At 36.5% G+C, this 12,168-nt stretch overlaps 1 protein-coding gene across 1 annotated transcript; it reads right to left on the bottom strand.

Annotated features, from left to right (window-relative positions):
- Window positions 1–1,934: 1,934 nt before the first annotated feature.
- On the bottom strand, window positions 1,935–12,147 carry man2b2 (mannosidase, alpha, class 2B, member 2). Its single transcript, XM_058395620.1, has 19 exons — window positions 11,919–12,147; window positions 11,155–11,301; window positions 10,935–11,040; window positions 10,259–10,431; window positions 10,047–10,162; window positions 9,739–9,916; window positions 9,430–9,628; window positions 8,223–8,413; window positions 7,964–8,123; window positions 7,667–7,812; window positions 7,219–7,496; window positions 6,032–6,220; window positions 5,626–5,869; window positions 5,426–5,536; window positions 4,303–4,495; window positions 3,606–3,752; window positions 3,380–3,492; window positions 2,454–2,574; window positions 1,935–2,339 (listed from the first exon to the last, which is right to left on the bottom strand). Exons 1-19 carry the CDS (start codon window positions 12,045–12,047, stop codon window positions 2,248–2,250), a joined length of 3,033 nt encoding a protein of 1,010 aa, XP_058251603.1. The 5' UTR covers window positions 12,048–12,147; the 3' UTR covers window positions 1,935–2,247.
- Window positions 12,148–12,168: the final 21 nt, after the last annotated feature.

Raw genomic sequence — 12,168 nt, 5'->3', positions numbered from 1 at the left:
AGGTTGGATCATTAAAAAGTTCCCTCAGGTACGGTGCCAGGAGACCATTCAATGTAATGTAATCTGAAGGTTTACTTGTGGCTGCATGTTGTCCTGCAAGTTCTTCTGTCTGGTCAGAATTAAGTAGGAATCACAAAACCTTACAAAACATTACAAAACGTAAGAGTACTTACTGTATTATTATTTAGTGTTAAATGTTTTACAATTCAACACATTATGCTTTAAAACCACTGTACAATGTGCAGTATGTAGCCTTCAGATGTTGATTAGAAACATTAGTATTCAATATCCCTTTTTTCATGAGCACTGATGTATGGTAACCTTAACAATAAGCATGACAAATGTCAAGACAAATTAAGATATTAGTAAGGTATATGCTATATATGTGTACATTGTAACTTCAAAATACGTATTAGAAGCATTTTACAGTTCATTTAAAGTATTTGTTGGCAACAGTACAGTATAAAAGTCAGATGCATGTACTATTTGCTAAGAATCACTGTAATGCTCAGTATTACTGTCTAACATGAAATATTTCAGAAAAAAGTGTATGACTTTTTCAATCAGTCACGAATTCTACAGCATACAAAACCCTACAAATAATATATGTAATATTAATATATAATATAATAATAATATTTGTTATGAATAACACTATTACTTTTACAATACCAGATTCTTCACTGACATTTGGCAACCTTGTGCACTGTACCATAAACAGCTGTATGACAAGAAAATAATATAGTACATTATTATATGAAAATTTATTGCTGGCTGATTTTTTCATGACTTTTAGATCATGTTTGGTTAAGCAGCATATAGGAAAAAAAATCTGAATTTTTATTTATTTTAATATAACTGTACATTATTAATGTGTTTATACTGTATATTGTATGTACATAATATATTAAAGAATAGAAAGTGTATCTGATATATTATGAACATAGCTTGGCATCCTCTGTGCTGATTTTGTGATGTCTTTTGTATAGGACCTTTTCTTATGACCACAATATCCTTTGTTTAAGACAAAGGAATTCTTTGTTTCAACTAAATAAAGAATGTGTCGAGCACAGACACTCCGTCCTCCGCCACCTGCGATGTCCATTGTTAATGCCTTTTGTTGTTATGCCACCTGGAGTGACCTCTACAACCATTTCTGTTGACACCTTTCATGCCAGTTGTTGAACTCCCTTTGTTACCCATGGACAATGCCTTTCATTGCACATACAGTAGATAATGACAAAGACCACATCTTTGGGTTGTATAAATACTCCCTGTCTGTCTCAATAAACTCTAAATAAGCATTGCTACTCGAACTCTGACTTTCTGTGCTCCTTTTGGCATTTTTTCCCCCCGTGATCTCAGCTTGGAGTGGCAGAAAGCGCAAACCAGACTTCTTCACAAAAAGTGAACCCAAAAGTAAAATTCTATCAGTATCTATGACTTCAGTTTAGTTTTTGGGTCTTTAAGCAGTTAATAATCTTTCAGGAGCCTCTTAGGGAGAAGGTTTCAGGAAAAGATTAATAAATTAAATTTAACAAAAAAAAACAATTTTCATTTTAACAATAAAATATACAGGATATACATTGTATTCACAGCAAGGAGTATGTACCTGATTTTTCTTGCTGCTGTGTTTTTTATAGAATATAAAATGCAAGCATACCATTATGCATTGCAGTAAAATGTAAGTCAAAACTATTTTTTGTTTCTAGTTTGATCATTCAAGGAGAAGAAAATTCACTGAGTACTATTCATACAAAGCACAGTAGATATTCCTGCTTTACATCCAGTGTTCCAACCCTGAATGTTGTTTCTGTAGTGTCTGTATAATGGGTAACTGGTTACACCAGATGAGACGTTTCAGCGAACAGTTTGTTTTAAAAAAGCTACCCTAGTTATCTTTGGAAGTGATATAGTCAAATACTCACATCCAATAAACAAAAATAATAACCACTTTATTTGAAATTTCAATATTTCCTCAGGATCTTGACTTAAGAAAAAAAAACATCAATAAATCAAATCAAGCAATACAGAAATAGTTCTATGTAATAGTCTTCACAGAAGACGCCTAAAGGTTTGCTTCACCAAGAATCTGACTAAGAAATTGGCCATTTGAGAACAGAACTGTCATTTTTATGTTAAAAGAAGGCTTGTCCAAGATTTAAGGAAAGTGTTCACACAACAAAAAGTCTTACACACAGTCCAATTTGCGATTTATCAATTTGTGAATGGGCAGACTACAGACTACTATTTAAAGCAAAGCAAGAAAGTTCTGATCTCTTTCGGTGATATGGTAACAGTGAAGTCCTCGGTCATGCCTCTAAAGGAGCTGGAGCTCTCTGGAACACACACACACACACAATCACACACAATTTAATATTATCAACTTCATACATGACATTTTCCACAATAGAATGTGAACAATATGCAGGTTTAAAGCACATTAGTTATACCAGTGTTCTCTCCCTTCTCGCTCGTCCTCCACCTCCATCTCTGGAGATCTGCGATGTCCCAGGTTCCTGTGAGGGAACGTTCCTGCGCTTCCTTAACTTCCCCTATTCCCTGCATGACTTCCTGAATGGGAAAGAAAAAAATACACAGGAACGCTAAAGAGCAAATCAAAAACTGATAGCTTCAGATGAACATTGAAAGTTATTCTGCTTTTGTAAATGATAGAGAATACTGAAAGTATATATGTAATCTCACATTCACTTTCTATAATCACAGTAATGCCATGACATGAGAGACATTTAGTACATAATAAAGTTTGCCATATCTTACATATGCAATACTTTGGAAAAGTATTGGCACATGTAAAGAAATATTTTAAGCAAAAATGCATTTAAGAATAATAATAAAGCAATAAACCTTGCAGGTCATCCCTGACAGCCAGCAAGGTCTATTGTGCAATATGTTACTTTCTTTACTGACATACAAATAGTTCCCTGTAACATCTTGTTAAGCTTGGAAAAGTAATCCTTTTTACAGAACATTTAACAGAAACTATGAATATGAATTATACCTCAAAAACTAAAATCCTACATTTTACAATTTTAAAACACTAAAATTCCAATTACCAGATATTTGGATTACATTAAGTTAATTAGCTTATAAAAAAATTCTATTAATAATTTTAATTTCCTGTTCATGTCCCCATTTTAAGTACACAAACTCACACTTTTTAATAGTGCATGCTGTGATACAATTCTTTTCCCCCCTCATTTCTGACCCTTGTTAATGTCTGTTGGCTTGACTGTGATTATGTCCTTTGCCTGTTCAATTGACTCCTCTTTTTCCTCAGGTCCCATCGTTCCAGCTCTCATTATTTCAGCTATAATATACCAGAAAAGAAATTAATCAGCACATGACATTGTTTTACCTTTAAGTTGATGGTTGTAGGTTTGGACAGAACAGGATCCTCTCCTTTCTCATACAAGTGAGCAATCCTCAGTAGAACCCAGTCAAAGTCTGATTTAGACACTTTTTCTTCACCTACAATAGATTACAAATTACATGAAATTATTTTGATACATATTTTTATAAGTCTCTTCATGTAAAGAATCCAAAGCTTAGATTATGTGTATAATCCGGAGTGATCTGAGTACCAGAGTTAAGATCCTGTAGATGCTGGGTGTGTTTTGGGTTGTAGCTCCAACCAGGAATACTGAGATACTGCAGGTGGAGATTCTGAGGCAAAACTACAGGCTGAACAGTGGGTCCATTCCTTGGCTCTTTCCTCCTCCATGGTTTCTCTGTTGAATGAAACGAAGAAAACAAAGGATATAGTGGTCAAGACTATGCATGCTGTAAGTCAGGGGTCTTCACAAAGGGCCTTTAATTCCAGGTCCTTTTATTATCAGGCAGGAGTTATACCTTATACCTTCGTCCACCTGTTTTATCATCTCACGCTGTGCTCCCTTCAGCTATAAAGTGTGCCTCCAATTTAGCTGTAAAGAAAGCCTACAGCCATAATGGCTATTTGCTGATATGACTAAAGACCCCTGCTGTAGATGGTCCCATGTAGATACCGTAAAGGTTTGCACAGCCCAAAAACAGTTTACACCAAAAACTCAACATGGCTTAACAACCCACAAGGATACTGTAGTCTTAGTACCTAAGTACCCAAGAACTTCTTCTGTAATAATATTTACAATTTTAGTACAAATTTACTACTGTTTGTCTTAACTCTTGTACAGCTGTATACTCCTATTCAAATAGTGATATTTCACACTTTACCATCAAATAAAATTCTTTCTACTGTTTAAGTATTCAAAAAGTATAAATAACTGTGTGTTAAGTCACCAGGTTTGTCGATAGCTAAGACCACAGGTCTATGCTGTAGCTGCAGTGCTGCCCGCTGATAGAGAGAGGCCATTGTGGCAGGAGAGCCAACCATCATCCACAGAACTGGCCGCACCACTGAGGAGTCATTCAGAGTCAGGTTATATCCTAGATTCCACTCTTGGTTGTTCCAAAGCCGCCTATGAAGCATCACCTACAACAGGACCACATTAAAAAAAACCCAAATCTTGACAATAGTAATTACTGGCATGTCTGCATTTTGGCTCAAATAGAACAAAAACATACTTTACTATTATATGTATCACAATAATAACGATGGGGCTTGGCCACACTAACCTTATGACTCCTTCTATGAAAATGATGATGCTCACAAACAAATGTACTCACTTCATAATATCTACACAACTTTTTGTCATAGATCTTTTTGTTATCTGGATAGAAAATCTTCAGTATAAATGTCTTTGGAAACATGCTTTTTTTTGTAAATGCTAAATACTCTGGACTGTCACAAAAGGTCTGGGTCTGTTTTTCTGTTTGTCTTTACTAGCCAAATGATTGATTAATTGAGACAATCAATTAATTAGAGGACCAGAATACCATACATGTAATTCTACATTTTTAATTTAACAGTATTGTGTATTTTCATCTGTTATCAAGACTGATATAAATAAGTTACATTTCAGTGTAAACAAGTACAAACTTTACAATGGGTTTTGACATGACAGACTTATCACAATTATTAGGACAGAGCTCTTTAATCACCTGTCTTTACGTAATGTGATGAAATGGACGAGTTTATAGAACAAGTGACCTACCAAGTTGCTTAAATATTCAAATAAAGCTAAAGCAAATGGAACTCTTTGCTAGTCTAGTCTTTGCAACCATATATTGTTGATATTTTTTAGCATTTCGTCTGTTTTATGGCGTTCTCCTGGCAGGTTGCTATCAAGCTTTTGTTCACTGCTTTTAGTGTCTAAAACTGACTATCCAAATAAAGTGTTGTCTCTGGAATCTCTACAGCACATAGTAATTTATTTTCTTTCTGAATCAAGATAATCCATGTCTCTGTTTTAACCTGCCAAAAATGGTCTTTTGTGTGATAGTGTGTGTAGGTTACTCGCACCTCTATCTGGCCCTGGCTGAGACTAGCTACCCCATGTGCTCTCTCGCTGAGAAACACCAATCTGCTGTCGTCATCGCCAATGTATGCGCCTCGTACCATTGGGTAGTAGTTCTGCACATAAGGACAAACACGCAGATCTAAGTAAACATATAAAATATATTTATCATAAATTCAGCAGTTATTGCATGTGTCTTTCTTACTCGAGATAATGTATTGTTGATGTACTTCTTGTACTCCCTTTTCATCATCTGGTAGCCATTATTATCAGTATATATTGTCCTGTTGTTACTCAGACTGGTGGTGGTTCTGAGTACAGCTTCTCTATTCACCAGTAGAGGGCCCACTGCATAGCCCTGATCCAGTCTCTGGCATAATAACTTGTCACTGAAACCCAACGGCACCCTAGTGACCACTGAGTAAGAGTGGTTCTTATCAGATTCCTCCCTGTAGAAAGAAGCATAGGATTATGCAAAAAAAAAACAAAAAAAAAAAACTAAAAGATATAACTAATTATATGAATAGCCTATCTACATATTTATAGAAGAGATTTTTAAACTTAAAATTTATAATATGTAACTGGTAAAACTTTCTGGGTTTTTTTTTTACCTGTAGAAGTACTGACGTATTTCAGAAATTATTTTCCCGGGAATTATTGTCATTGAGACAGATTTGTACCCAGGAACAGTATCATTGGCTGTAAAGACATAGTTATCCGATATAGGCCCAGAATGGACATCTCCATTAGCCTTGTATTCCCAAAAGTCTTGTTGTATCTTCACTGTCATTTTCTCATGCCTGAAACAAAACATTAGAAACCATAAATGAATTCGTCCACAGATAAAAGTTGTTACAAAAATAATAATAGAAAATTTGTATTATCCACCTAAAATGTGACCAAACATGACTCTATTAACTTGGAGATAAGACTTCAGAGAAAAAGACAGAAAATGTGACAAAAGACATGACTCTATTAACTAGGAGATACGACTTCAGAGACAGAAAATCAACAAAATCATCAGATCTGAACATGGCCATGACAATCTTATTAGCTGACTGAGATGTTTCTGTCCAAAACCTGAAGCCTGCTTTACCACTCAGAACTATTACCAATAAAACAGGTATTGTAAAGTCACATGTATAAACCTAATGATTCTGAGTGCCAAAGTTTAGCAGAAGTGCTGCCTCCATATAAGTTACATTAATGGCTGTGGAAAGAAAGATTTGTGTTTTGTAACAGGTTGATAAAGATTTCTTGTGCCTCAAGATATTTACCCAGGCATGCAGCATTTAAAAAAATGTGTGAGGACAAGCACCATGAGCCTTGTGATTAATGGACCTTAAAGAAGCTTTAAGCAACAGTCTAACTCAACAATTTACATTGAAAGGGAAGACATTTTGGCACAGGATTTGTAAAGCAAACAGTTATGCATATTCTGTATGTGCACGATAAATGCCCACAAAAACAATAATAGATTTCTTTCATTTAAAAAAAGGCTAAAATTATTTATCAGGCTAGAGATAATTGCAGATGTACTGCTCTTAATGCCTGTCTCTTGTATAAACACTGTTTTATGAAATGCCTATTTTAATCAACAGTTTGTACAATTAAATTGTGTTACTATACATTTCAGTTTGACAAACCTTTCTTGCTAAAGGCAGAAAAGTACAAATTATGATTAAAAAACACAACACCATCAATCCTACTCAGTACTCTGTGGATCTCCTGATGTACTTTAAAAGAAAATAATAACAAAACAAAACAAAACAAAAATCAATGAGAAATGCAAGATGACCTGAGTTTTATACTATGCAGAAGATTTGTCTCCTGGTCGAACAGCAGAACGTAGCAATCATTCAGCACAGGCAAGAGAAATCTCCCTCTTTTCTTCCACTCACTAACGTTCTGTCTCTTAAAATTCACAACCCTCGCTGTGTAAGTGAGTCCACAGGTAGATCCAGGGTTACACTTTGACTGTGGGAACTGGATGAGGTATTTTCTGTACTGAAGTCCACCCAGTTCCACCACAATGAAAAGGTCATAGTCATCTGGTGACTCTGCAGATGTCTGGATCTGGAAAAAAATTTTTTTTACATAGGTTTACTGATCACTTATCTACATCACCACACACTGAACAAGAAGCTCAGCAAGAATGGATAATAAACCATACAAGTCACAATAGTCAGCATTGATGTAAAAAAAACACAGGTATGAGACTGGTGGAGTCTGATTGAATGAGTTACCTGAGCAGGAACTGCGTTCCCATTATCGTCAAACACATGTGCCATTGGATATTTTACAGAAATGTTGATGTAGGTTGTAACATTCCATGCAAGTGGGTTGTACACAATGATGTGCTGCTCAAGATCCTTTGACAACTCTGTATTATCTAAAAAATTATTATGCATTATTATATAATACATAAATGACTTTGTATGTACAGTTTATATTCTAATAAATATATCAGCAGTATGAGCTAATCACAGATTTTATAATATTTTTGAAGGGACATAGTCAATGAATCAGAAATACATGTTTACCTGGACTGAATGAGTTGATAGGAATGCCAGGATTTTGAGGGAGAAGAAACATGGCTGCTAAAAGTTCTTGCACTCCCATCATACCTTGCATCAGGTGATCCATGTACATATCAGCCACTTTTGGCGATTCTGTGCCTGTGATACCATCATGATGTTGAACCTGGTTTTATGAAGAAAAAGAAAGCAAAAATCATTAAAGAATATTATATCAAATATTATCTAAAGAATATGTTTTAAAAAGTAAATAAACTTCAGGCACTTCAGAGACAGCCCATCTGATGGCTTTGAGTTTGTCCATGGCCCACTCTTTCTGGACAGGCCCGTCAGGGTATTTGATCCGGTACCGCACAAACAAAGACTCTGCAGCATGGGAGAGTGAACTGGCTCTTCTTGCAACTCCTTTCAGAACATTTCGGGAGGCATAGAACCCTGTCCATGCCTGGAATTGTTCTGAAAGCAATGAACAAAAAAGAGGCTGGAGATACCAAAAAATAAATTAACCTGTCCTACAGATGGGTGATTTAACAACTATATCCTGTGATGAAACATTTCGATTCTGATGGCAATCTTGTCTTTCAGGATGACTCTACCCCCATCCACAGGACAGAAGGACAAACGATACACACTAAAGTGAATTGAAAGAGGATGCAGTTTACATTATGACCACTGAGAGGTGAAGTGAATAACACTGATTATCTCCTCATCATGGCACCTGTTAGTTGGTGGGATATATTAGGCAGCAAGTGAACATTTTGTCCTCAAAGTTGATGTGTTAGAAGCAGGAAAAATGGGTAAGCATAAGGATTTGAGCGAGTCTGACAAGGGCCAAACTATGATGGCTAGACGACTGGATCAGAACATCTCCAAAACTGCAGCACTTGTGGGGTGTTCCCAGTCTGCAGTGGTCAGTATCTATCAAAAGTGGTCCAAGGAAGGAACAGTGGTGAACCGGCGACAGGGTCATGGGCGCTCAAGGCTCACTGATGTACGTGGGGAGCAAAGGCTGGCCCGTGTGAACCGATCCAACAGACGAGCTACTGTTGCTCAAATTGTTGAAGAAGTTAATGCTGGTTCTGATAGAATGGTGTCAGAATACACAGTGCATCACGTGTCAGGGCTGTTTTAGAAGCAAACAATATTAGGGTCATAATGTTATGCCTGATCAGTGTATATACTAAGTTACCTGATAAGAACCCGATTAAATTGAACATGTATAGAACATGTTGGAATAATGTGCTAGAGCTCTCCACCACCATTAACAAAATATAGCATTTGGAATACTGGTGTAAGAACAATTCCAGAGAGATGTAGAGTCTGTACACTGAAGCTGTTTTGGTAGCTTGTGAAACATTACTACTGTCTTCCCCTCTAATCTATTACCCATCTGTAGAAGTACAATAATAACACAACCATTTGCCAACAATATCAATTTATTTAGAATATTATAATACTTAAAGAGAACTTACCCGTGGAATAGGGGAGAAAATCTTGGCTTCCCCTCACCTCCCAGGACATATTAGATTGGTACAAAGCTTGGAAGTAGTCTTTAAGAGTGGCATACTGAACAGTCACACCAAACTCCTTGCTATGCTGGTTGATGTAATTCATTAACACGTCCATATTTGTAAACTGGACAGAAGCATTGTAGAACTGCTTGTCACATCCCTAGAAATGTCAACAAACTTTAAAATGTATAATTCATATACAGAAGGGTGGCTATATTAGTAACAGTAATGTGAGTGCCTTCGGTTGCACCAATATAAAACCAAACTAACCCAAGGCCAGAGAACATGATTGGTCTGGAACCACTGGGCTCTTTGTTTAATGTTGGTGACCATGGTTTGTGCATAGGGTTCCAAAGTGTCCTTCGTAACTGGGAGGCTCATATTGGGATACACACCATCTTTAGGTGGGTCTGGAAACACAGCAACTCCATTCCAATAAAACCCTGACCTATTCACAACAAAACATATGTAGGAAAATACTAACGGATTATATCCTTTGTATGTAAAATAGCATCAATTATTTAATTATTTAGTGTAGTTTGTGATACAGATTATGAGTAGATATTGTAATGGCTTACTTGTTTGAGAAGTGGAGGTATGATGGTGTGCAGTAACTGTACTGGTCCATTGTGTGTGTGAATATCTCCTGTGTCTCCCCTAAGGAGGATGACCCTCTCCACACAAATTGCAGTCTCTGTATAAATATAAGTGCAATCATAATACTGGCCAACACATGCACAGTTTACATACTCTTGAACACAATTTCGGGTAATGAGGAAGGTAGGACAACCTTGTTCCTCTGCATGTCATCTTTGAGGTTGTAGTCAATACGAGAGATGAGATGAGCATCAAATCCAGCCAGAGCAAAAAGGACCGGAGTGGTGGCGGAGGCACCGAAGGGGTCAACATGCCAGGAGAAGCGAGGCCTGACACCAAATGTTTCATACAAGAACCCATGTCCCTCTATATTTAAGAGAGGATAGATGGAAGATGGTATGTGTATGGGTGTGTCAGAAAAGGAAGTGACTACCTCGTGTCAGTTCAATGAAAAATTTAAATCACATACTTCTATTGTTACTTCAGTCGTAGTTGATCACTCAAAATATTGTGAATATATTGAAATTAATGTTAAAAATCAATCTATATTACCATCTATGTAACCTCTGACTTCTTGTTGGAAGGTGAGGCATAACAAGCTAGATGATACACAACTGTTTACTAATTACATTTATAAAACCGATTGTGTAAGATTAGCAGGTTTACCTGACATCATCATCAGATCTGCTGCTTGTGCAGGACAGATGTATGCTATAAATTAGCTAATTTATCTAATAATTAATAGGTCCAATGCAAAACTTAACAAACAGCCAAACATTGTGAGATTTTATAGGCCAAGTTATTCCTTCAGCTTGACTACATTTTTCATTAAAAAAAAATAACATGCACATTATAACCATAGCACAAACCTGTTAACTGAAGGATGGCATCATCAATATCTGTCACGGCCTCGTCATGCATCACCTGACCTCCAATGATAAACTCCAGACGCTCTTCCTGCAGAAGCTGTCTCACCTAACATGAAAACAAGTCTTCATTAACAGACAGGAAGTATCTGCAATATTAAACTCACATTAGAGGAAAATGCAGCAAAACCCAGAGTGACAGCAGTGAAGGTTTATTACTTACCTGTTTCTTGTGCCACTGAGATGCTGTGGTATCCCACCAAAGTCGGAAGAATTCCTGTTCAACTGCAATGAATTTGTGACTCTTAAATCGTGTCAGCTCCTCCACAATGGTGGTGTACACATTCGCTGCATAAGCATGCATACTCTCCTATGGATAACATCATCATCACCATCATCATCATACAGCAGGGGTTCTCAAACTATTTACAGTCTACAGTTTAAATTACCCTTTTAACCGTAAACTAAAGATTCATTTGTTCAGCCAGACTTATTTTAAAATGAAACTAATAAAAAATAGATATATATCTCTTAAAAATGTACAATAATACTTTGGCTATTTATTGGAGCCAGAAGGCTGATTTCTGAAATTTCCACACATAAAAATGTACATAGATTTTATTTGATATTATTTCTAGTGCTAGTAAATTTGGCAAAGGTTGTTTTGAGGTGTCCACAATTAAAATTTAAGTCTTAATAACAGTCTTTGGCTATTCTTAATGGACCCAGGCAGTCCCTAGACCCCACTCAGAGCCAATTAAAGCCCATAATCCAAACCCTGTCCCTAGTGTACCCCATGACCAACATATTTACTGATCTCCACACTAATCGACGAATTTGTTACAGCCCTTTCTGAGATGATCTGAGTGTGTTGGAGCAGGAAAACACTAAACTATACAGAACAGGGAATACTTTGCTGTATAGTATAGTATATAGTATATATATATATATATATAGTTGTCAACTGCCCCAAAACACCGAGCTTACCTGGACTGTGTACACCCATCCGACATCCATGTGACTGTGAGGGATGACGAATGTCTGGATTGGTTTTGTGGAATAATTTACAGAGACAGAAACACATAATAATCCAAGAAACAACAGCGAAAACTTCATTTTTCCCCCGGATAAACTGCACTACAACAGTTTAACAGTCGACTACAACCAGTCCCATGACAGCAACGTATGACTGCCTTCTGCGCATGCGCAATTTAACCTTCGTCAAACCCGGTCTGAT

This window comes from Hemibagrus wyckioides, linkage group LG07 (genome assembly GCF_019097595.1).
Source record: "Hemibagrus wyckioides isolate EC202008001 linkage group LG07, SWU_Hwy_1.0, whole genome shotgun sequence".
NCBI classification, from domain to species: domain Eukaryota; kingdom Metazoa; phylum Chordata; class Actinopteri; order Siluriformes; family Bagridae; genus Hemibagrus; species Hemibagrus wyckioides.
The sequence above is the reverse complement of the archived record's forward strand: the minus strand, read 5'-3'. Positions and strand labels throughout refer to the sequence as shown.

What these genes read in the sequence shown, in the direction of transcription:
- man2b2 (XM_058395620.1), bottom strand. Translation starts at nt 12,047, where the DNA reads ATGAAGTTTTCGCTGTTGTTTCTTGGATTATTATGTGTTTCTGTCTCT. An exon ending in ATACGTCAGTACTTCTACAG is followed by an intron (nt 5,870 to 6,031) that starts GTAAAAAAAAAA and finishes TTCTTTCTACAG; the next exon opens with GGAGGAATCTGATAAGAACC. An exon ending in CTTAGCTATCGACAAACCTG is followed by an intron (nt 3,753 to 4,302) that starts GTGACTTAACAC and finishes TTCATTCAACAG; the next exon opens with AGAAACCATGGAGGAGGAAA.